General features: G+C 42.9%; 1 protein-coding gene across 35 annotated transcripts in view; it reads right to left on the bottom strand.

The window, feature by feature from the left end:
* The window catches only part of DTNB (dystrobrevin beta), a 384446-nt gene that overhangs the window by 326210 nt on the left and 31698 nt on the right, over positions 1-26538 (bottom strand). For 20 of the 35 annotated variants that reach the window (XR_010600030.1, XR_010600034.1, XR_010600025.1 and 17 more), the window contains one exon: positions 10407-10487. Coding sequence is in view for 14 of the 35 variants with exons in the window: in XM_065590081.1 (XP_065446153.1) it covers positions 10407-10487 (81 nt within the window). In the remaining 21 variants the exon portion in view is untranslated. Of the gene's footprint in view, positions 1-10406; positions 10488-25059; positions 25211-26538 lie in introns of those variants that run through there. The other 15 variants (XR_010600021.1, XR_010600029.1, XR_010600038.1 and 12 more) reach the window with 2 other exon arrangements.

The raw sequence follows: 26538 nt of genomic DNA, 5'->3' as shown, positions 1-26538 counted from the left end.
TACAAGGGAGGGAGAAGAATTATTCCAGCTTAGTACTAACGTGGATACCAGAACGAATGGATACAAACTGGCCGTGGGGAAGTTCAGACTTGAAATTAGACGAAGGTTTCTGACCGTCAGAGGGGTGAAATATTGGAACGGCCTACCGAGGGAAACGGTGGGGGCGACGGACCTGTCTGGTTTTAAGATAAAGTTAGATAAGTTTATGGAGGGAATGGTTCAATGGTAAAACATAGTAGTCAAGGAAAGCCAAGCAATGGTGGGTAAATAGTATAATGGCTAACGGGGTCAGGCTGGAGACTCTTGCCTATATGCTCGGGGTCTTACTGATCGCCACATTTGGGGTCGGGAAGGAATTTTCCTCCAGGGCAGATTGGCTGAGCCTCTGGAGGTTTTTCGCCTTCCTCCGCAGCATGGGGCAGGGATCTCTAGCAGGAGGGTCTCTGCCGATTGCAGTCACTAAAAACAGGATTGGGGACTTCAACAGCTGAGTCCAGGGAAGGGGTAGGGACGGTTTTATGGCCTGCAGCATGCAGGGGGTCAGACCAGATGATCATAATGGTCCCTTCTGACCTTAAAGTCTATGAGTCTATGAGTGTCATGTCTTCTTTTTTTGTTGTATGACTTCTAGAATGATTAATATAAATCTGGAATTTTCTAAGCTCTTGAAGCAGAAATGAAAAATAAATCCTCAAAGCATTTTTCTCGTAAGCGTTTTCAGTTACGTCTACGTTGGCACACATATTCAGTCACTAGATATGTGCATACTCAGGCATGCTCTCCATACTTATGCCAAGTGTCCACATATGCTGTACAGGACACAAATATAATGCTAGGTACATGTGTTTACCCACATCCACACTGCCACTGTTACACAACATTAGTGTTACCATTACAGGGGCAGTATCCCAGGGCACAGTGCAGACGGGGAGACACTCTAGAAACCGCTTTGCTCTGTGTTCCAGATACTGTCCCCGACCTTGAGAAATCTGGCAATTGCAGATCCTCATTACGTCTCCCCTCACTGTTGTTCCCTGCCGAAGTGGATGGAAAACAGAGCAATGGTATGATGATGTGGGTCTGCTCCAGCGCCTTATTGCAGGATAAGCAGTTATGCAGTGGAGTAGGTGTTTAGCAAGATAATAAGTGGAATTTGGGCAGAAATTTGACGTATCAAAGACTGCTGACCTTGCTGCTAAATGACAAAGTAATTTAGCTCATATGGTATAGATATGGTGAATGCCAGTATTGTCACAGTATATCCTGGAGTGGACCATCACTTCTGGTGCAGGAGAACAAATAAGTGTTGGAGGATCACATCATTTTGGAAATCTGGGATGACCAGCAGTGGCTTTAGAACAAGGAACTTTTGAATGATAAAACAGACCTTTATAGAGCTGTGTTAGGAACTTGCACCAAACCTCGAGCCCCAGAACACTGAGGTTGCGTGTTCTGCTGCACCGAGAACTAATAATTTCTCTATGTACAGAGCACTAACTGCACTTCCCCATCATGTGCATATATCCTTGGGCCTTCAGATATTTCTGAACAGAGGAAGAGGGGGATGCAGACAGAAAAGTGTTTGTAGTATAATAGCACCAGATAGTTACACCATTGCAATTCATGTGCTGTGAATTGTGAGGCCCAATCAAGAACCTAAAAATAGCTGATGTTCATTATACTTAGGACACAAGTCAAGGTAACGATAACACTTGGTGGGATTCAGGGACTCCTGCAAGCTCATCTTTCCCTTCTTGGATGCTCAGGGGTGTCCCCCAGCGAAAGGATTTTGGATAACAGTGGAGGGCATTTGTCCCAGAATCTTGCAGGGTCCATTGTCTCCTTCTGGTCACTTGGGGGTTAGGTCCTCTGGCTCAGCTGTACCCTGGGCAGCAGCTGGAGAAGGAGGTGGCAGCGGTTGTGCAGAGGCAATGGCAGCAAGCAGACCCCGAACTCAGTCAACCACCAGTTCTATGAGCCTCTCCAATAGGGAATGCTCCCTTTTCCTATGGCTTGCCTCCTGCTCATGAACCAGTTCACCAGTGTGTCTTCCTACTAGGGAAACCAATCCTCTCATGTCCCAAGGAACTCAGACTGCGCCTTGTTCCTCCTGTCCATCTCTCCGAGTAGCTCTTTGAGGGTCCTTCTCCATCTGCCCCTGCTGTCTCTGAGGTGCTGTGCCTGCTCTCCTGACAGAATGGATTCCCTCTCAGGAAACGAAGGTCCTGCCAATTCAAAGACAAGGGTAGCATTTTTTTTTCCTTTGGAAGAAGCTGAGAAATTCCTATCACATAAATAACTTTGCTGTAGAAGGCCACAACTTATGATACTTTTCATCATTCCATGAATGCAACTATTATACTATCCTTGGTTCTCAGACAACTTTTGCATACCAGGAGGAAGGAGCAGAGGTTATGAGCGGTAAGAAAAATGTAATAATGTTTTAAAAAAATTAAAATTTTCATAGTGTCTCAAAGCAGGGGAAGGGACATTTCCTTTCAGGGGCTATGTTATCAGTATGCAAATTATTCTTTAAAGGCTGGCGACCATTTGGAGAATGTAACAGTTTTCAAGGTACCAGAATAGAAAAGAGATGGCTTTGCAGTCCTGTGGAGAAGATCCGGCAATCTATGCAAAAGACTTTTCTGCTAATGGTCAACCCTCTACATATTGCTGAATGGATGGGTTTGGGTAGCTCTAAAGGTGGACCAAGCAGATTTGCAACACTGCTACTGATCCTCAAGACCTAGCTAGTGTTTCCGCTATGCCAGAAATTTGGTGAAATATACTTACAGGACTAAGAGGCAATTCAACTGGAAATTGACTATATTCTCAGCTAACATATGGAGTTTCCGTGTAAAGGGAGATGTACACAACATATAGCACCATCCACAACCCCCGGCATCACCAGAAAATTCTGCCCCTGTGCCTATCTAGCAATGGTGAAATGGAGGGAAAGAAAGATACTGCAACTGTATTTCCTTCTCTGAAGTTTCAGATCAGCGCCACAAGCCCCTCACTTCTCCACTGCAAAGGGACCCCACACTATGTTTATCCAGCTGCCAGTCTGGATCCTTCTCCCACCTCCATTTCCCCCAGCTTGAGCAGCAAGGCTCAGTGTGGGGCGAGGCAAGACACCAGGGATCGGACAGGAAAAATTTTGCAATCTTCCAAGGGAGAAAGGACTGCTGTGACTAACTTTTCCTCAAAGTATTCCCTTCCCCTTCCACAGGCCACCCCTCCATCTCAAAACCTTCTCCACATTCCACATGGCTCAGTTTTGTAAGAGGACAGTAAGCTTGGGGTTGGGTGATAAAAGTACAGAAACAACGTAATCTTCCAAGGGATGAAAGACAACTGTTATTAGCTTTAGACAAACTAAGTTTTCTACAATTTTTACAATTGTCCTATACTCAACCAGGACCTTGGTAAATCTACCTGCTCCCTTTCCCCGGTTCACACAGTTCCAGGATCATTGCTGCCTGATTGCTTGCCAAGAAAAGTACACTCACAGGGCACAGTGATTTTTCTCTGATAATCTGTTTTTAAGACACAGCTTCAGCCAAATTCATAATAGTGACTCCTAACCCCCAAGTGACTCATCAGAAATCAATACAAATAATTGATTTATAGCAGTGTCTTGCTCGGGGATATTTCTGGGTTGAGCAGAGCCAGGATTGGGCTTAAAATCAGCAATGTAACACCAGAACAAGAGCAAATATTGACTGGGAAGATGGGGGTCCACTGTGACTTACCAGCCTCAGGTTCTGCTTCTTGCCACAGCTCGGGGTCCTCCTCAAGTTTGTCGGGGGGTGGGGGATTCCTCAACCAGCTTGCCTAGGTAAAGGTGCAAAAGACACATGCGCCTCATCCTTTGGGTCTTCTGGGACATCCTCCGTAGTCCCTGCTGACTCCTCATCCTGGCTCTCATCAGCATCCCATTGGACAATGACATACTGACAAACTGTACAAATGCTTTTATACCAGTGCTTGAAGTTTAAATATTAAGATGGGTGAACTAAAGTGCCTGGCATTAAATGAGGATATTGATATAATAGGCATCATAGAAACGTGGTGGAATGAAGATAATCAATGGGATGTGGTAATACCAGGGTACAAAATACATTGGAATGACACAGTAGGTCGTACTGGTGGGGAAGTAGCACTACATGTGAAAGAAAGCAGAGTCAAATAAAGTAAAAATCTTAAATGAATTAAACTGTTGCATGGCATCTCTATATAGATATACCATGTTTGAACAATAAGAGTTTAGCAGTAGGGATATACTATTGACCCCCTAATCAGGATGGTGATAGTGACTGTGAAATACTCAGAGAGATTAAAGAGGCTACGAAAAAACAGAAAACCTAATAATAATAATAATAGGGGATTTCAACTATCCCCATACTGACTGGAAACATGTCACCTCAAGAAGGGATGCAGACATAAAATTTCAAGACACATTAAATGACTGCTTTTGGGGGCAGCTTGTCCTAGAACACACAAGGGGCGAGGCCAGTTTTGATTTAGTCCTAAGTAGAGCACACAATCTGGTCCAAGAAGTACCATTTAACTTCACAAAGTGAAACTACACAGAAATGTGGAATCCAGTTAAATAGATATTAAAAAAGAACAGTCAGAAGGGTGAAATGCCTGCAAACTGCATAGAGACTATTTAAAAACTCCGTAATAGAGATCACACTAAATGTATACCCAATAAAAAAAACTGCAAGAGGACCAAAAAATGCCACCATACCTAAAAACTCAAGTAAAAGAGGCATTTAGAAGCAAAAAGAAGTCATCCCTTACAAATTGAAAGTCAAATCCTAGTGAGGAAAATAGAAAGGAGGATAAACTCTGACAAGTCAAGTGTGAAAGCATAATTAGGAAGGCCAAACAAGAATTTGAAGAACAACTAGATAAGGACACAAAGAGCAAAATTTATTTAAGCATATCAGAAGCAGGAAGCCTGCCAAACAGCCAGTAGGGCCACTGGACCATGGAAGTACTAACGGAGCACTGAAGGAAGACAGTACTGTTGCAGAGAAGCTAAATTAATGCTTTGCACCTGTCTTCACTGCAGAGGATATGGGAAAGAACTGCACACCCAAGCCATTCTTTTTAGGTGACAAATCTGAGGAACTGTCCCAGATTGAGGTGTCGACAGAGGCCATTTTGGAACAAATTGAAAAATTAAACAATAAGAAGTCACCAGGACCAGACGGTATTCACCCAAGAGTTCGGAAGGAACTCAGATCTGAAATTGCAAAACTATTAATTCTGGTATGTAATCTATCACTTAAATCAGCCTCTATACCAGATGACTGGAGGACAGCTAATATAATGCAGATTTTTTTTTAAAAAAGTGCAGAGGCGATTGTGGCAATTACAGGTCAGTAAACATAACTTCTGTTCCAGGCAAACTGGTTGAGATTATAGTAAAGAACAGAATTATCAGACACAAACAAACATGACATTGGTGAAGAGCTAACATGGCTTTTGTACAAGGAAATCATGCCTCACCAATCTATTAGAATTCTTTGAGGGGGTGGACAAAGGTGATCTAGTGTACTTGCACTTTCAGAAAGCTTTTGACAAGGTCCCCCACCAAAGGCTCTTAAAAAATGTAAGCGGTCATGGGATTCCTCTCATGGATCAGTAACTGACAGGAAACAAAGAATAGGAGTAAATGGTCAGTTTTCATAATGGAGAGAGGTAAATAGCAGGGTCCCCACAGATCTGGTTTGGGACATATGCTGTTCCATACAGGACTGAAAAAAGGGGTAAAAGCAAGGTGGCAGAAGTTTGCAGATAATATAAAATTACTCAAGATAGTTAAGGCCCACACAGGCTGCAAAGAGTTACAAAGGGATCTCACAAAACTGGGTGACAAAAAGGAAGATAAAATTCAATGTTGACAAGTGCAAAATAAGACACATTGGAAAAAAAATAATCCCAGCTATAAATACAAAGTGATGGGGTCTAAATTAGCTGTTACTAATCAAGAAAGATCTTGGGGTCATCATGGATAGTGATCTGAAAACATCTGCTCAGTGTACAGCGGCAGTCAAAAAAGCTAATAGAATGTGAGGAACCATTAGGAAAGGACTAGACAATAAGACAGAAAATATCATAATGCCACTATATAAACCCATGGTACACCCACACCTTGAATACTGCATGCAGTTCTGGTCACTCCACCTCAAAAAAAGATATATTAGAAATGGAAAAAATACAAAAAAAGGACAACAAAGATGATTAGTGGTATGGAACAGCTTCCATATGAGGAGAGATTAAAAAGACTGGGACTGTTCACCTTAGAAAAGGCGACTAAGGGGGAAGATATAAGAGAGATCTCTAAAATCATGAATCGTGTGGAGAAAGTGAATACGGAAATCTTCTTTAACTCCTTCACATAACACACAAACCAGGGGTCACCAAATGAAATTAATAGGCAGCAGGTTTTAAACAAATGTAAGGAAGTACTTCTTCACACAGTGCAGTCAAGCTGTGGAACTCGTTGCCAAGGGATGCTGTGAAGGTCAAAAGCATAACTGGGTTCAAAAAATAATTAGATAAGTTCATGGAAGATAGGTCCATTGATGGCCATTAGTCAAGATGGCCAGGGACGCAATCCCATACTCCAGATATCCCTAAACCTCTAACTGACAGAAGCTGAGACTGGACGACAGTGGATGGATCATTCGATAAATTGCCCTCTTTTGTTCATTCTCTAAAGCATCTGGCAGTGGCCACTATGGGAAGATAGAATACCAGGCTAAATGGACCATTGGTCTGACCACTATGGCCTTTCCTATGTTCTTATAACTGTTCTAGCCTTTTGCCCTCCTGTACAGACGCCTCAAGTGCTTGATGCCTTCCTGGAATGGGCCGGAGTCAGCTCAATGTCCACCTGATCTTCTGTGAAATTTCCTGAAATACATGTTCCTTCTGCTTTGGGCAAAGTTGTGGAGGACATTCTACTCCAATCACAAATTAATCTGCACCCAAGTGTAGTTGGAGGACCAGGCAGCTGCTCTCAAAGTAGGATCCACATTTACCTATAGTTTGAGTAGGACTCAGGAAGAAAAGTCTTCAGTGCATTGTGGGACTGGGGGTGGATGACTACTGACACTCGAGACCAGGTACAAGCTCCTTATTCCACATTGCAAATTGGTATGGATATGGGGTCATGTCCGAGCCTGAGACACATACTTACCCACACACCTCAGGCACACTAGCTTACTCACCCTCCACTCACCTTCAGACCCATGCTTTTGGGTTTTAAGCAAGGACATTGGGGGATTATGGGACAAGACACATGGACAGTCGCTACTGTAGACATACCCTCAGTTACGTAGGTTTTAATGAACCCAATACCTGCATTTTAAATTGTGAATAAAACACTCCCTTCTTAGGCCTTCTCTACACACACAAGTTACACCAGTTTAACTTAAGTTGTGATGTTGCACCAATTTAAGCCTTGTCTACTTTGCACCACAGTGCAGACTTCGGGGATGTGAAATGGAGAGTGCAACAAAGTATTTCACTCTAACTGTCCCACACAATTGCTGCTGTTGCGAACAAAAAGGTACCTAGCTTGTGTTAGCATAGTCTTGTTTGAAAGAGGACTATGTTAAAGCAAACTAGACACCTTTTAGTTAGCGCCAGCAACATCCATGTGCGACAGTTAGAGCACAATACTACAGGGATGTGAACTGAAGAACGCACCAAAGTCTGCGCTGCAGCGCCGCGTAGACATAGCCCTAGTTAAATTGGTGTAACTGTGTATGTGTGTGGACACTAGTCTAGTCTACACAGATTTTGTACCAGTAAAACTATTTCAATTAGGGAGTGCTGTATTTAGTAATCACAATAATTGTACTGGTATAACTCCTATTGTACAGGAATTTTACAACTTTTATACCAGTATAGAGCACCTTTATACTGATGTAATGGTTTCCACAATAGGAGGGTTATAATGTTTTGACCAGACTAATATAGTTGAGTGTATATTGTGTTTAGGCAAGTCATACATCAATTTAAAGCAATATCCACAGATGAAATTGTATTGCCTTACCTAAATTGGTGCAATATCATATCTTTAGTTATACTGGTGCAACTTTCTGTTTAGACCAGGCCCTAATTTCACAAGATTTTTACTTCCTTGGTACTTGCACTGTCATAATCCTAACAGTTTTTCAATTTGTCAGCATTCCAAGGTAGACAAAACCTGAATTTCTAATGTAAAAAACAAAAATAAGACTTCCAAAAAGACGTTTCAGGCCTTCTTTGCACTTCAAATATGTCATTTATTGCTTAATACTTATTTCCCTTTTTAGCTCAACCTTAAATAAGTCACATGAGAAATTCTTCAAACAATTTGGTGTTGCAGATTTTGATGTTCTTAGATCCTCCTACCACATTGTGAAAAGCTCAAAATGAGTCTTGAATTTGCATCTTCCACATGACAGTACAGTACAGTCTGATTTCTGTGTTGAGTCACTGATCAGGCCAAGTTAAATACACTTTATTGTATATTGTTATGTAAGGCTGTCAATCCATGCTTTTGGTTCTTTTGACCCTATCAATGATGTAACCCAGGGGTAGGCAACCTATGGCACGCGTGCCGAAGACGGCACACAAGCTGATTTTCAGTGGCACTCACGCTGCCCGGGTCCTGGCCACCCGTCTGGGGAGTTCTGCATTTTAATTTAATTTTAAATTAAGCTTCTTAAACATTTTAAAAACCTTATTTACTTTACATACAACAATAGTTTAGTTATATATTATAGACTTATAGAAAGAGACCTTCTAAAAATGTTAAAATGTATTACTGGCACGTGAAACCTTAAATTAGAGTGAATAAATGTAGACTCGGCACACCGCTTCTGAAAGGTTGTCGACCCCTGATATAACCCCACATCACTGTTGACCTTTCCTTTTTTCCCCCCATCATCCATTGTCTGCTTCCCAAGATAAGTCATGGTATATTTTGGTTGGACTGAAACAAATACTGGTTTACATTTTTCAGGATGTATGCTTGTAAATGGGTATTTTTCTGTCAATATTTTTTGTGTGCAACCCCAAAATAAATTAGGCAGAACTAGAGGATTTTCAGCCTTTCCTTCTCCACACTTGCAAGAATGAAACATACATCATGCTTCTAAAATGGTGTAAAAGCAAATCTGAAAACAGTATCTCTATAAGAACAAGCTTTATATTCACCACTGACTTGCCTCCTAGTAATTACAAATTTTGCTTTATCATTATTTACTAAGAGGAAGCTGAGACCCAGCTTCACTTCTTTCTTTTTAGAAATTTTTAGCTACCATAATAGAAACCCTGATCTGGAAACTTTCAGAACTTTATCCTTGGGCCATCACGAATGGAACCATAGCAAAAGAGACCATATTGGAAGGTTTAAGCCACCACTTCAGCACACCTATCCTCTACTAACTATGGGAGAGAGCTGAAAACACAAGCTTTTTAACAAGATAGGTTATAAAAACTATACAAGTAACAGCTAAAAATAAAGAGCTTTGCAAAAAATTCAATAAACAGTATCTTGGGCTGATCCAGGGGAAGTATTTTTCACTCACCTCTATGAATTAAGGGGCAACTGTTGTCCTCAGCACACAGCCTGATTAAGGGGTTCTCCAAAGGAATGAGAAGAGAGAAAAGAATCCTCTCCCAAACCACACAGACAATCCCTTTGGCTGTTGCTGCAGTAGCCCTTTATGACAGGTGCACCATCCCCCGATTCAACTGCAGCACACACTATTGCACACCTTCTGCACAGGTCCCCGAAGTCATGCTCTGTCTTTCCCCACAACTGAATTACACCAGTTCCCCTTTATCCAGAGTCATCCAAGGGAAGGAAGGATTTGTCCTTAAGTCCATAAATCTACTCTGCTTTGTGCTCCATAGCGATCAACACAACAGATTACAAATATAATGCAAATTACATTAATTCTTCAAACTAGGTTAAGACTATTATCATACATTACCCTGTGGATTAATCTTTATTTAATGAACTATAAGATCAATGAACTGCATGAGAAAACACTGACTAAAATACTACAAAACTTAACTTCTTAGATCATACTGTATGGTAAATATTTGTAAGTGAATTATATAATCAGCTAATATTTTACCTAAGATTTCAAGAAGTGCAGATAAATACTGCACATGCCTTAATTTTTAAAATTTCACTTATCTTTTATTAACGATTCCATCGCTGTTTTTAATTTCTAAAATAAAGTAAAATCTGTTTTAAACGATAGTTTCCGCAATTGCCAAGATATAATCTTTACTCTTTAAACTTGCAGGTATAGTATATTCCCAAATCAAATACATATGTAGTAATCAAGCTGCTTATGGAAGTGTACAGTGTTATGACTTACGATTACATCTTTTCTGCACAAATCTCAGTTTGCAGGCAGTCCGATATGTTGAAAGTCTGATGACATCAAAATTCTGAGCCCCTATAAATCAAAATGAAAAAACCCTATTTACTTTTCAACCTTTTTTCTTTAACATTCAATTCATGTGGTAAAATATTTCCCTCAAGTACATTATTGCTTGGCGCTAGTTAATCAAATCTAAACCTTTGTCATTTTTCAACTGTGAACTCCTCAAGGTATAGAAATTTAGTATGTGCGACGCTTAAGAAATGTTAGAAAAAGCACAGTATAAACTGATGCAAGTTTGGGATAGCTATATTATTTCCAACTGGCAAATTCAAACATGTATTATGAAAATAAGCCCAAGTGACTAATAGTAGAGACTTTCTAATGCCACAAACACTTATTTGTTCATGCCACTTTTGAAAGACTTTTGAGATTAAAGTCATTTGACTTTACAATGTGAGGCAATAGATATATATTTTAAATTAATTAGTTTATGCCAGCTTCAGAGACAAAACAATTGGAAAAAACGGTTACTTGGTACCTGTATAGCAACTGTTCTCCCAGATGGATTGTCCATAGATACATTCCACTGTTGGTGTATGTGCACCCAGTACACTTGAGTCAGCAGGGAGCAATGATGAGAAGGACAGGAGATCCAGTCTCCCCCCACACATTAGCCCCTGACCAGAGGTAGGTGTCATAACAGCAGAGCCCCTTCCCCACTGGTATAATGGAGAGATGGCCAGGCCAACTCTAAGTGGCATTGCAACCCTGTGCGCCTTATCGCCCACCCCCGCATTTGCAGTCCTTCTGACTCCTATGGGCACCTCAACCCCCAGTCCCGAGGAGGGTGGGAGAATTGGATCTGGGCTTTTGGCACCTACTGGGGAAGTGGAGACAGGAGGATGCAGTCTGGGTGTCCCAGAACTGCCTGGCCCCTGGTGGGTATGGTGCTCTCCATCCTGACCACCTCTCTGGATAAGAGCCCAGGACTGGCTGTGGGATAGGGAGATTGCAGAGATGGGTGCAGGAGGCAAGCTTGAAGCTGAGTGTGGGGCAATGTTGGGGAAAAGAGTACAGGGCTGGATGTGCAGGGGGAGAGTGTAGGGCTGGGTGCAAAGGCAGCATCAGATAGCTCAGGACTGGGCATAGGGGACAGCTGTCAGAGAGCTCAAGGCTGGGTGTGGGAATAGTGGGGGTTGGGAAGGGATCAGAGTGTGCAGCACTAGGAGCAGAGCAACAGAGAGAGAACTCTGGGACCCATCCTTAGGAAAATTCTGGTTGTGCCAGAAATTTTTAGTAACAGTAGTGTTGGAGCAGTGCACATGCCCTGCCTGTCATGTCTGTAATGGAGGGCTTAAAGGGTGGGATTACCTCAGCTCCTTCATACCACAAACTTGGTAACAACTCAAGCAGTGGGGTACGAGGGAGGGTGTGGAATATATATGTGCACAGGGGTCTGTTTTGGGACCGGCTCTGTTCAATATCTTCATCAACGACTTAGATATTGGCATAGAAAGTACGCTTATTAAGTTTGCGGATGATACCAAACTGGGAGGGGTTGCAACTACTTTGGAGGACAGGGTCATAATTCAAAATGATCTGGACAAATTGGAGAAATGGTCTGAGTTAAACAGGATGAAGTTTAACAAAGACAAATGCAAAGTGCTCCACTTAGGAAGGAAAAATCAATTTCACACATACAGAATGGGAAAAGACTGTCTAGGAAGGAGTACGGCAGAAAGGGATCTAGGGGTTATAGTGGACCACAAGCTAAATATGAGTCAGTGTGATGCTGTTGCAAAAAAAGCAAACATGATTCTGGGATGTATTAACAGGTGTGTTGTGAGCAAGACACGAGAAGTCATTCTTCCACTCTACTCTGCTCTGGTTAGGCCTCAGCTGGAGTATTGTGTCCAGTTCTGGGCACCGCATTTTAAAAAAGATGTGGAGAAATTGGAAAGGGTCCAAAGAAGAGCAACAAGAATGATTAAAGGTCTTGAGAACATGACCTATGAAGGAAGGCTGAAAGAATTGGGTTTGTTTAGTTTGGAAAAGAGAAGACTGAGAGGGGACATGATAGCAGTTTTCAGGTATCTAAAAGGGTGTCATAAGGAGGAGGGAGAGAACTTGTTCACCTTAGCCTCTAAGGATAGAACCAGAAACAATGGGTTTAAACTGCAGCAAGGGAGGTCTAGGTTGGACATTAGGAAAAAGTTCCTAACTGTCAGGGTGGTTAAACACTGGAACAAATTGCCTAGGGAGGTTGTGGAATCTCCGTCTCTGGAGATATTTAAGAGTAGGTTAGATAAATGTCTATCAGGGATGGTCTAGACAGTATTTGGTCCTGCCATGCGGGCAGGGGACTGGACTCGATGACCTCTCGAGGTCCCTTCCAGTCCTATAATCTATGAATCTATGAAACAACACATTCTGAAGAACAGTCACTGTACGGATAACACTTTTTTTCCTCCTTCAAATGATTGTGCATATATACTAGCAGTTCTTATTTCAGGTGGTGGAGTCCTCTGGAACAAGGACTGTAAAACTGATTCACTAAAGTGCACAACCAACCTGGGATGCCTGAGTAACAGTGCAGTGTCTTGAAAAGGTATATACTGATGACCATGTAAGCAGCTTTGTAAACATCCAGGATGGGCACTTTACTGAGAAAGTAGCTTGAAACCTGGTATAATGGGCATTAGAACATAAGAAGGGCCATACTGGGTCAATACACAGGTCCATCAAGCCCAGTATCCTGTCCTCTGACAGTGGCCAATGGCAGGTGCCCCAAAGGGAATGAACAGACAGGTTATCATCAAGTGATCCATGCCTCGTGACCCAATCCCAGCTTCTGGCAAAGAGAGGCTAGGGACACCATTCCTGCCCATCCTGGCTAATAGCCATTGATGGACCTATCCTCCATGAATCTATCTAGCTCCCTTTTGAACCCTGTTATAGTACTGGCCTTCACAACACCCGCTGGAAAGGAGTTCCAAAGGTTGACAGTGCGTTGTGTGGAAAAAATACTTTCTTATGTTTGTTTTAAACCTGCTGCCTATTAACTTCATTTGGTGGCCCCTTGTTCTTGTATTATGAGAAGGAGTAAATAACACTTCCTTATTTACTTTCTCTATACCACTCATGATTTTATAGACCTCTATCATAGCCCCCACTTTTCCAAGCTGAAAAGTCCCAGTCTTATTAATCTCTCCTCATACGGAAACCGTTCTATACCCCTAATCATTTTTGTTGCCCTTTTCTGAACCTTTTCCAATTCCAATTTATCTTTTTTGAGATGGAGCGACCACATCTGCATGCAGTATTCAAGGTGTGAGCGTACCATGGATTTATATAGAGGAAATATGATATTTTCTGTCTTATTATCTATCCCTTTCTTGATGATTCCCAACATTCTGTTCGCTCTTTTGACTGCCACTGCACATTGAATGGATCTACAATGATTCCAAGATCTCTTTCTTGAGATGTAACAGCTATCTTGAGTAGTTTTGTACCATCTGCAAATTTTGCCACCTCACTGTTTATCCCTTTTTCCAGATCGTTTATGAATATGTTAAATAGGACTGGACCCAGTACAGATCCCTGGGGGACACCACTATTTACCTCTCTCCATTCTGGACACTGACCATTTATTCCTACCCTTTGTTTCCTGCCTTTTAACTAGTTACCAATCCATGAGAGAACCTTCCCTCTTATCCCATGACTGCTTATTTTGCTTAAGAGCCTTTGGTGAGGGACCTTGTCAAAGGCTTTCTGAAAATCTAAATACACTATATCCACTGGATCTCCTTTGTTCGCATGCTTGTTGACCCACTCAAAGAATTCTAGTAGATTGGTGAGGTATGATTTCCCTTTACGAAAACCATGTTGACTATTTCCCAACAAATTATGTTCATCTATGTGTCTGACAATTTTGTTCTTTACGATAGTTTCAACCAATTTGCCCGGTACTGAAGTGAGGCTTACTGACCTGTAATTTTCAGGGTCACCTCTGGAGCCCTTTTTAAAAATTGGCATCACATTAGCTATCCTCCAGTCATTTGGTACAGAAGCTGATTTAAATGATAGTTTACAGATGACCGTTAGTAGTCCTGCAATTTCACATTTGAGTTCCTTCAGAACTCTTGGGTGAATACCATCAGGTGCTGGAGACTTATTACTGTTGAGTTTATCAATTTGTTCCAAAATCTCCTGTAATGACACCTCAATTTGGGACAATTCCTCAGATCTGTCACCCAAAAAGAATGGCTCAGGTTTGGGAATCTCCCTCATATACTCAACAGTGAAGACCGATGCAAAGAATTCATTTAGTTTCTCTCTCACAGGAGTTGTTAGATAAATCATAACAGGTCCTTATACAAAATGAAATCCACTGAGATTCATTGAGCAGAGCTGCCTTCCCTTTCATTCTTTTGCATATGTCATGCTCCAAATTGTCACATACTACCGGTATAAAAGGACAGAGCTCTGCAAACATCCATAGAATGAAGTCTCTCCCCATGATTGTGTGAATGGTGTTTCAGGAGGAAAAATTGGCAAGCAGACAGATTGGTTTTAGTGAAAATCCAAAATGATTTTCAACACACTTTGAACGCAGCCTCAAAGAGACTTTGTCCTTGTGGAGAATCATGTCAGGTGGGTCCGCCATAAGAGCCTGCAACTCAAACTCTCCTGACAGATATTATCACCACCAAAGAATCACTATTTTCGCCAACAGGTGAAAGAGAGAGCAAGAAGCCATTGGCTCAAAAGGGGGGCCCATAAACCACAACAGGAGAACATTGAGATCCAAGGCGGAACTGGATCCCAAATAAGTGGGTAAATTCTGATAAGCTCTTTGAGAAACATGACCACCCTGGGATGTGAAAAAACAACAAGGTACCCACTTTTAGCCCACGAAAGCTTATGCCCAAATAAATGTGTTAGTCTCTAAGGCCTTGGCTACACTTACCCGCTAGTTCGGCGGCTGGCAATCGAACTTCTGGGTTCGACTTATCGCGTCTAGTCTGGACGCGATAAGTCGAACCCGGAAGTGCTCGCCGTCGACTGCGGTACTCCAGCTCGGCGAGAGGAGTACCGCGGAGTCGACGGGGGAGCCTGCTTGCCGAGTGTGGACCAAGGTAAGTTCGAACTAAGGTACTTCGACTTCAGCTACGTTATTCACGTAGCTGAAGTTGCGTACCTTAGTTCGAATTAGGGGGGTAGTGTAGACCAAGCCTAAGGTGCCACAAGGACTCCTCGTTGTTTTTGCTAATACAGACTAACACGGCTACCGCTCCGAAGCTCTATCAAGAAGCAGTAAACGGAATCAGAGTAGGGCTGAATCACCTTTCCAACAGGAGTTCTCTGGACTTCTTAGTTCGAGATAAGGACCTGCAAATTGAACATTTGTCCTTTGCCTAAACAAAAGAAACAAACTGAATTCCTATTGTTAGAAGGCAATGTATCCCTGCAGGAGTCCTGCTGTTTAAAGCCTGGACACTTCTGCATATTTACAGCAGTGTAAATTCCAGAAAGGGATTAAAATAAGAGATCCTTCTAAGGGATAAACTACCGCTAAGCTAACACTAATTATTTACAATAAGAATTTAACCACACTAGCTAACTAGAAAGAAACTATATCTCCAAGAGACACACGGAGCTCCGATTCTCATCATAGGCAGTAAGAAGGAATTGTGAGGGAGTCATAGCGGCCCCGCCCTTCATGCCATCAACTGCAAGCACAAGGACACATATGACAGATGCAACTACTCCAACAGTACTGCTACCCAAAGCCTCTCACTCAAGTGCACTGGGCAGACCCACCAACTGCAGAATGTATAAGTGCACAACCACTTGAAGGCAAACTAAATAGTGTAAGACTTGAGGAAAACTGCCTAGAATATTTTTTTCGGTAATCCAATGCGTTAAAATATTAAGACCATATTTCTTTCATGAAAAACTGGGAAAATGTACTTTCTTAGGCATATTACATATGACTATTTCCTGTTCAGTCTGATATTGCTTCCTGACCAAATGCAAAGTTAAACCAAGGAGACTGTAGAGGAGGTTGATAAGGAACCCAGGCAGAGTGAGACAATACAGCTTCTCAGTACCCACTTCAAAAGAATTAAGACAACAATGGCTGGGCCATCAATTGAGAGAAGAAACAACCTGCCCGGCAAATTAAGATGTTTTATCCCTTCCCAAGCCTAGGGTTCAGATCAAAAAACCCAGAGGGGTCAGAAAGGTGCCCTTGATAGAAAAGAGGAGGGAAAGAAGTGGGGAGAGTGGTCGGCTCAGGTGGAAGCTGACAGAGGGAGAGAGTCAGCATGCAGTGATCCTGACACAGACAAACTGACTTGAGAGCCAGGGTCTGCAGCAAAATAGCTGTAACTTGGTGCCCAGAAGCACGGGCGCCGGAACCAAGGGGGTCGGGGCACTTTTTGCCATGGCAGACACCGCCCCCTTCCCCTTTCTCCAAAAGCCCCACACCCGCGGCCAGGCCAGCGACCATCTGCCCACGGATGGCCTGAGAGTAACCCCCAGCCCATGTCCCTGCCCCCTGGGCTCCCCGCCTAGCCCAGGTCAGGTGGAGGTGGAGGGTCCATGACCTCACATTGGCTCCCCACAACATGGCTCCGGTTGGGGAGGGGCGGTGAACGACCCTGGAGCTGCAGTCCAGTCACGGTAAGAGCCATACAGGCAGCTGTAGGGAGCCATGGACCCTCAACATGAATTAGGGGCTGCTCTTGGTGGGCCCCCAGCACTGGGGCAGGTGGAGAGTCCACCACATGTCCCCACAGCTGCCCACGCAGCTCTTATCATGGCTGGGCTGCAGCTCCGAGTCCCCACCCTCCAGCCAGAGTAGGATCAGGGAGAGCTGCATGGGCAGCTGTGGGGAGCATAGGTCCCTCCACTGCCCTGAGCGGAGGGCCTGGAGCGGGGTGAGGACATGAGCAGGGGGCTACTTTCGCCTCCCCACCCCCGCCATGAGGGAATGCCAAGAGTAGTTTTTGTTATTTTTAAATGTACTTCTCTAAGCTCTATGTATCTGTCACTAGGAATGTTTGCCCCGTAGTGTCCCCTGCTGCCCCTGGCTGCCCCAGACAACACTCCCTTGTGGCCTTGCATGGCTCTACAGGTACACAGCCCTCAGGGTTCAAGAATAAGAACATAAGAATGGCCACACTGGGTCAGACCAATGGTCCATCTAGCCCAGTATCCTGTCTTCCGACAATGGCCAGTGCCAAGTGCTTCAGAGGGAATGACTAGAACAGGTAATCATCAAGTGATCAATCCCCTGTTGCCTATTCCCAGATTCTGGCAAACAGAGGATAGGGACACCATCCCTGCCCATCCTGGCTAATAGCCATTGATGGACTTATCCTCCATGAACTTATCTAAGATCTTTTTTGAACCCTGGTATAGTCCTGGGCTTCACAACATCCTCTGGCAAAGAGTTCCAGAGGTTGTTTGTGAGTTGTGTGAAGAAATACTTCCTTTTGCTTGTTTTAAACCTGCTGCATATTAATTTCATTTGGTGACCCCCTAGTTCTTGTGTTATCAGGAGTAAATAACACTTCCTATCCATAGCTCAGTGGTTTGAGCATTGGCCTGCTTAAACCCAAGGTTGTTGAGTTCAATCTCTGAGGGGACCATTTGGGGATTGGTCCTGCTTTGAGCAGGGGGTTGGACTAGATGACCTCCTGAGGTCCCTTCCAACCCTGATATTCTATGATATTATATCTTTCTTTTCCAAGCTGAAAAGTCCCAGTCTTATTAATCTCTCCTCATATGGCAGCCATTCTATACCCCTAATCATTTTTCTTGCCCTTTTCTGAACCTTTTCCAAATCCAATATATCTTTTTTGAGATGGGGTGACCAAATCTGCACGTAGTATTTAAGATGTGGGCGTACCATGGATTTATATGATATTTTCTGTCTTATTATCTATCCCTTTCCTTATGATTCCCAACATTGTTAGCTTTTTTGACTGCTGCTACACATTGAGTGGATGTTTTCAGAGAACTAACCACAATGACTCCAAGCTCTCTTTCTTGGGAGGTAACAGCTAATTCAGACCCCATCATTTTATCTGTATAGTTGGGATTATGTTTTCCCAATTTGCATTACTTTGCATTTATCAACATTGAATTTCATCTGCCATTTTCAGAGCCAGTCACCCAGTTTTGTAAGATTACTTTGTAGCTCTTCACAGTCTGCTTTGGACTTAACTTATGTCTTATGGGTCCAGATTCCCCTTAAAGGGACCAGCTCTTTGTTTTGAAGAAACTGATTCTGTGTCACTGCATATTGTTACTGTCCACAGGCTCCCAAAAGAGAACTTTGGCAGGGTCAAAGCTCAGTCGGATCTGCTAGGATGTAATAGTTGGAATTGGGGAGGTGTATCTCACAGACCCAGATAGCAGTTGGATTGTGAGATCCCATCCCAAAGAGGAGTGGAGGCATAGGCCTGACACTTGGAAGGAGTGAACTTTTTGGACTGGAAAACAGTTTCAGAAGGGCAGTCTACCCAGGAACCATGATATCTTGGACCCAATGTCTTCTCTCCAGTATCTATAGTCTCACTCAGATTCCAGCTATAGTAATGTGTATTTGAAGGGTCATATCTAGGAATCAATTCTGAAGCACTTAGAGGAAAGTGATCAGGAACAGTCAGCAAAGATTCACCAAGGGCAAGTCATGCCTGACTCTCCTAATTGCCTTCTATGACGAGATAACTGGCTCTGTGGATGAGGGGAAAGCAGTGGACGTGTTATTCCTTGACTTTAGCAAAGCTTTTGATACGGTCTCCCACAGTATTCTTGCCAGCAAGTTAAAGAAGTATGGGCTGGATGAATGGACTGGATAAAGTTGGATAGAAAGCTGGCTAGATCGTCGGGCTCAACAGGTAGTGATCAATGGCTCCATGTCTAGTTGGCAGCCGGTATCAAGCGGAGTGCCCCAAGGGTTGGTCCTGGGGCCGGTTTTGTTCAATATCTTCATTAATGATCTGGAGGATGGCATGAACTGCACCCTCAGCAAGTTTGCAGATGACACTAAACTGGGAGGAGTGGTAGATACGCTGGAGGATAGGGATAGGATACAGAGGGACCTAGACAAATTAGAGAATTAGGCCAAAAGAAATCTGATGCGGTTTAACAAGGACAAGTGCAGAGTCCTGCACTTGGGACGGAAGAATCCCATTCACTGCTAAGGACTAGGGACCGAATGGCTAGGCAGCAGTGCTGCAGAAAAGGACCTAGGGGTTACAGTGGATGAGAAGCTGGATATGAGTTGACAGTGTGCCCTTGTTGCCAAGAAGGCTAATGGCATTTTGGGCTGTATAAGTAGGGGCATTGCCAGCAGATCGAGGGACGTGATCATTCCCCTCTATTCGGCATTGGTGAGGCCTCATCTGGAGTACTGTGTCCAGTTTTGGGCCCCACACTACAGGAAGGATGTGGAAAAATTGGAAAGAGTCCAGCGGAAGGCAATAAAAATGATGAGGGGGCTGGAGCACATGACTTATGAGGAGAGGCTGAGGGAACTGGGATTGTTTAGTCTGCAGAAGAGAAGAATGAGGGGGGATTTGATAGCAGCCTTCAACTACCTGAAAGGGGGTTCCAAAGAGAATGGATCTGGACTGTTCTCAGTGTTACCAGATGACAGAACAAGGAGCAATGGTCTCAAGTTGCAGTGCAGGAGGTTTAGGTTGGATATTAGGAAAAACTTTTTCACTAGGAGGGTGGTGAAGCACTAGAATGGGTTACCTAGGGAGGTGGTGGAATCTCCTTCCTTAGAGGTTTTTAAGGTCAGGCTTGACAAAGCCCTGGCTGGGATGATTTAGTTGGGGATTGGTCCTGCTTTGAGCAGGGGGTTGGACTAGACCAGCCCCTGAGGTCCCTTCCAACCCTGATATTCTATGTTTCTATGATCTAGTGAGCCAATCTGTAGTCTGAGTATTCTGGCCATTAACCTCATCTCTGCTGCAACTACTTTTAACATTTCAAAACCCTATGCCCTCACACTTCTCCCAAACATGGATTAGGTAAAAGAGAAGATTTATAAGTTCTATCCAGGTCTTCAGACCAGCATAGGTCATACATAGGTCTGAAGCAGTGAGAGTTTTCAGATCAGCTAGCATGTGAATCACAAAGGCTATAAACATTCATACTTCCCATCAGAGAAGTAGGATTCTAAGCTACAGTGATACAGCATCCAATTCTAGCTCTGGTGGTTCATGTGATCTCAGATCTTAAATCTGCCACTGAACTGAACTAAATACTTTTATTCACAGACTTTTTAAAATACCTACATTTACCTCATCTTCATTTGGAAGAAGACAACTGTTTTGTGGCAAGTCCCTCTCTTTTAATATTTAGGACCTCCAACAGTTGACACTTTTAAAGTCACCCCAATAGATATGAGATTAATGAGCAAAGTGAAATGCCTCAAACTGCTTCACTATCCAGAACATTATAAGAACAGTACAGTCATCAGGACACAGTAAATATAAATAACCAGGATGAGACTACTGCGAGCTGGAGAAAAAGCATTTTTGGTGCTGGGTCTTAGGTTGTAACGCACCATGCTAAGGGAGATCATAACAGATTCTAGTCTGCCTTCAGTACTGGATGTAAAGCCCACCTTCTCAGGAAGGCCAAACCACCACCACCAAAACAGAAGTTGCTTCTATTTAAGAAATGTCTAGATACAAGTGACAACCCTAAAAGTTGAGAGCAGAGCCTACTTATTTGCAATATTATAAACCTTTAAGAAGTTGTAGTAGATGCAAGTATATAATAAAATAAAATAAAATAATTTATATTTTGACAGAATTGGAGACCCCTTTTGCTAGGCACTGCACAAACAGATGAAAAGGTCTAGCTTATGACAGAACACAAAATTTGAATGTGAAACAGGCAGTAATGAGGAGGGAGAACCGGAGTACTGTTTCTTTTGACAACTATGATTGGTTTTGGTTTTTAGTTTTAGTAGATTTCTGCTTGTTTTTATATCCCATTAAGACTTCTAACTATATCTCAACAGTATTAGGAAGATTTAACCATAGTTACTGAAAATTTCCCCTCTTCTAGATGGAAGAGATCCCAGTTACATTAGAGATTACATTTCAAACTATGGACCACCAATGCAGTTGCACTTCACTAATTTAGCACAAATCTCAGTCTGAATGCAGTAAGTGGAAAACAAGGACAAAACCTAAGGGGATTCAGCTACAGAACAAGCTTAATTTGACAAGAGAAGATTACTAATCTTGTGCAGTGACTGAGGTTCTTCGAGATGTGTGTCCCGGTGGGTGCTCTACTGCAGGTGTCAGTGCATCCCGGCACTGGACACTTATGGTAACAGTGTCCATGTGGGTCACACGTGCACAGTAGGTATCTCGCGGTGCCATTGGTGTGGCGTCTAGCGGGCGCACGACCCGAGCCCTCCAGTTCCTTCTCTACCGCAGAGTCCGAGTGGCGAACTCCGAAGTAGGGGGGAAGAAGGTGGGTACTGGAGCATCCACCGGGGGACATATCTCGAAGAACCTAAGTTACTGCACAAGGTGAGTAACTGTCTCTTCTTATTCGAGTGCTGTCCCTATAAGTGCTCCACTTCAGGTGACTGTAGAACAGTGCCCCTCAGAAGGCAGGAGGGACTTCGGATTCATTTGAGTTGTATAGGTAAGTACAGTTAGGCCAACTATGGTGTCAGCCCTGGAGTCTTGAGTGATTGCATAGTGCTCCGTGAATGTGTAGACAGAGGCTCAAGTGGCCACCCTACAAATCTCTAATATCAGAACATTGTTAAGGGACGCTATCAAGGTAGAAACAAGATCACGTAGAATGCCTTCTGATGTGCTTAGGAGGATCCGTGTTCTGAATACGATAGCTCTGTTGAATGAATGTGGAGATCCATTTAGACAATCTCTGAGTAGATATTACACAGCCTTTTGAATGCTTGGTAGTAGAAATGAAAAGCCTAGGACATTTCTGGAAAGGCTTAATCCTTTCCAGGTAAAATGCTAATGGAAAATGGATTGGTTGGTTCATATGAAAGGATGATGTTACCTTCGGTAGAAATTTTGGGTGTGGTGTAGCGTGTGACCTTGTCTTTGAAGAAGATTGTGTAGGGAGGATCAGCCATGGGTGCCCCAATCTCACTCACCCATCTGGCGGAAGTAATAGTGACCAGAAATACCACTTTCATGGATAAATGCAGCAGGGAACAGGTGACTAAGAGTTCAAATGGTGGTCCAGTGTGGCATTTCAACACCAGATTGAGATCACAGGTTGGGGTAGGTTGGCAAACTTCTGGGTAAATGTTCTGGAGACCCGTGAGGAAGCGTTCAGTAATTGGGTGTGCAAAGATCGAGTTCCCATCAATCTCATGATGGAATGCTGTGATGGCTGCGAGATGGACTTTGAGCTCGTTGCTAAACCCGAGTGGTTCAGCTCTAGCAGGTATTCGAACACTAACGGTGGTGGTGCTGTGGAGGCCATCAAGTGTTTTTCTTGACACCAGGAGGAGAATCTCTTCCATTTTGGAAGGTAAGTATTACGCGTGGTCACTTTCCAGCTATTTAGTAACACGTTTTTAACTTGTTCCAAACAGGTTAGTTCGCCATGATGGAACCATATAGGAGCCACACTTGTAGGTGGAGTTTCTCTGGATTCGGGTGAAGAGTGTGACCTCTGAGATAAGGTTTGTCAGAGTTGTGAATCTGTTCAGTGGAAGGGCTGGTTTGGCTTCTATGACATCAAGATGTACCCCGATGAAGTCCAGGTGTTGGACAGGAACTAAAGTGGATTTTCATTCGTTTATCTGTAGTCCTAGATCCCTGAATAGTATGATCGTCGTCTGGACTGAGTCCAGTGCTTTCTGTTGAGTTGGGACTTTAAGAAGGCAACCATCCCGGTAGGAGAAAATCATTATTCCCTGTTTGCGTAGATGTGCCGCTACTACCACTAGGGTTTATGGAGAAAACTCTGGGTGTGGTAGATAGGTCAAAAGGTAGTACTCTTTACTGCAAGTGTTTGTGTCCTAATGTGAAATGCAGGAATTTCCTGTGAACTAGGTGTATAGTAATATGAAAATATTGGAGGTCATCTTGGAAGTTGAGGACTGAAAACCAGTCCCCCTTTTGCAGCGCTGGAAGTATCATACCCAGCGTCACCATTTAGAACTTGTTGAGTTTCCTGAGATCCAAGATAGGTCTCCATCCTCCATTCTTCTTCTGGATCAAGAAGAAGTAGGAGTAGAACCCCTTCCCCATGTATTGCGAAGGTACTCATTCCATGGCACCTAGTTGTAGAAGATGATTGACTTCTTGTCGTAACAGGAGCTTGTGAGAAGGGCCCTTGACATCTTCAAAGAGCCATTAGAATTATATTCACACCAAGTTGTTAGGATATAGATATTCAGGCCTGTCTGCAAAGGCCTATACTTTAAGAATTTAGCTGTATTTTTATTACTCAGCTAGTTCTAGAGATATAAAAGAGAGAATCAAAATCACTCTCTGTCTGTGTAAAGGACAGTCTGAGGCCTGGTTCTTAGGCTAAGGCCTTTGGCTAAGCAGCAGAGGCAGCCCTAAGCTGAGAAGTGAACGGTCCCATCCTCACATCCCAGACTAGTCCCATGGAAATAAGGTGCTATTGGGCTGTTAGGAATCCAATCCTGTCCTGGTATTCCTGTCACTTCCAGAGAAAGGAAAGAGCCTAGAAGATGTAAAAGGAAACTTAGTGTGATAGCATCCTGTCTGGCAAGAACTCACTTGTCAATAGACACAGCTGAAAAACCCTTAAGTCTGTATAGATGTAGTTGTAAAATTCTTGCTTCTGTATTGTTTTGTATGTTTATTTGCATGGTCTCTGTTTGGTTCTGTGATTGTTTCTGTCTGTTGTATAATTAATTTTGTTGGATGTAAACCAATTAAGGTGGCGGGATATAATTGGTTAAATAACCATGTTACAATGTGTTAGGATTGGTTAGTTAAATTTCAGTAAAATAATTGGTTAAGATATAGCTAAGCAGAACTCAAGTTTTACTATATAGTCTGCAGTCAATCAGGAAGTGGGGGGAGGGGAAAAGAGAACAGGGACTGGGGGTGGGGGAACTGGAATCATGCTTTGCTAAGGGGGCGGGAAATGGGAACAGGGAGACAGGCAGGGTTCTGTGGCGTCAGAGCTGGGAAGGGGGACACTAAGGAAGGAAACTGGAATCATGCTTGCTGGAAGTTCACCCCAATAAACATCAAATTGTTTGCGCCTTTGGACTTCGGGTATTGTTGCTCTGTTCATGCAAGAAGGACCAGGGAAGTGAGAGGGTGAAAAAATAAGCCCCCTAACACAAGTCCACTCCCTGAACAAAAACTTCTACCCCAGAAGCAGAGATTTTTAATAATCCAAAAAGGGATAAAAGTCAGTAATACCAAGAAATCCCCTAGGGACTTCGATATATTGGCAAACTATTTTACATTTTTCTCAACCCAAAATGTCTTTGCAGACATGAGGCACAGTACAGCATTGCCATTCATTCCTGTGAATGGCTTGTTCCTCCATTAAATACAGCTTGGCCACATCCCTGTATTCTATGTCCTACCATCTAGTCAGTGGTCGGCCTCCAGGTCAAACTGACCTTGGTTGTGCTTGCATTGTTTTCTTTGGCATCCTATCAGGTTTGTCTTCTGCAGTGACCCCACGATCATAATCTTTTAGGTTTTTTTGAAGAACTCATCTCGACTGCCTCCATCCTTCTGATGTCAGTTTCCCTTATTCTATGATCTGGAAGCAGCTGCATTAATAGTTAACACATTGATAAATTTTCACCTTGGAACCAAATTTAATGTTTTTCAGTCCATAATTTCATTAATTTTTGTGTAGCACTTGCAGCTAAGGCACATCTCCTTTTATCCTCCTCTCCATGAGCACTTATCAAGCTTCCTAGGTACCCAAGATTCTACTTGTCCTATGACTTCCCAGGGGCTACACTTCAAAACTTCATCTATTATCCCTTTTCCAAGATACAATAAATGCCAAGAAGACTAAATAGTTGCAAGTCCAAGTTGACTACAGGAATTTTCCAAGGTAGCAAAGAGTAAATACGTCTGTCAGTTATATGTCATCTATATACACTAAGGAGCTTAACTCTAGATCATCCAATGTTATACCCTCCAACTTGTCTAACGTATTAATGTCCAGTTTAAGAACAGGATGAAAAGTGATGGCTATTCCATGCCCCCTTGTCTTATACCAAACTTTGACGTGAAACAATTGTTTAATTTCCCACCAATTCTCACAACACTGCAGGAGTCTTTTTACAAAGCTTTTATAATTGCAATTATCTTACCTGGAACACCATATGATTTTGCTACTTTTAATAATGCTTCCCTCCAAATCAAATCCCCTCATGTTGGGATACTACAACATAGAGGCATATTTCCCAGGTGGTGAATTGGGGTGGCCCCAGAAGAGGTAAAATGAATGTTATGGAATAAGGAAACCAGAGTAACTAGGAGAAGGAAAACTGATTTCAAATCAGGGCGAACAGCGCTCATTTAGCCTCTTGTGGCAAGTCTGTGTAGGAGAGGGAAGACTTGGATTTCAAATCCAAGCTGTCTAAGCTCATTAACTTTGGAAGGCAAGCAGACTAGGATGGAACCACTGATACTTGTTCTTAAAAGGCCAATAGATTATGATATGGCATTCCCATGAGCTGAAGAACATGGACTAGCCTAACATGCCATTTCATCAAAAATTCACTTGTTATAGAAACAGTATAGCACACTAAGCTGACTTATATTGATTTCATCCCTAGCCTAACAAACAGAAATGGTCACAGATTTTGGATAACGGTTACACATATTACTCGTACAGTGAGCTGGAATGTTAGAACTCTCGTCACTCGAGGCAAGACTAAGCTAGTAATGGAGGAGATAAGGAAGTTACAAATTTCCCTTGCTGCCTTACAGGAAATACATTGGCTAGGCACAGGAGAGATAAGAGCTGGAAATTATGGTTTACTGCAAACATTCAAGTGGACAAGAGAAGCATAGATATGGGGTCACTATGGAAGTTGACAAGAGAACCATTACTTGAATTAACAGCTGGAAACCGG

Source organism: Chrysemys picta, chromosome 3 (genome assembly GCF_011386835.1).
Source record: "Chrysemys picta bellii isolate R12L10 chromosome 3, ASM1138683v2, whole genome shotgun sequence".
Lineage (NCBI taxonomy): Eukaryota > Metazoa > Chordata > Testudines > Emydidae > Chrysemys > Chrysemys picta.
Note: the sequence above shows the minus strand (reverse complement) of the source record. Positions and strands in the feature narration are given on the sequence as shown.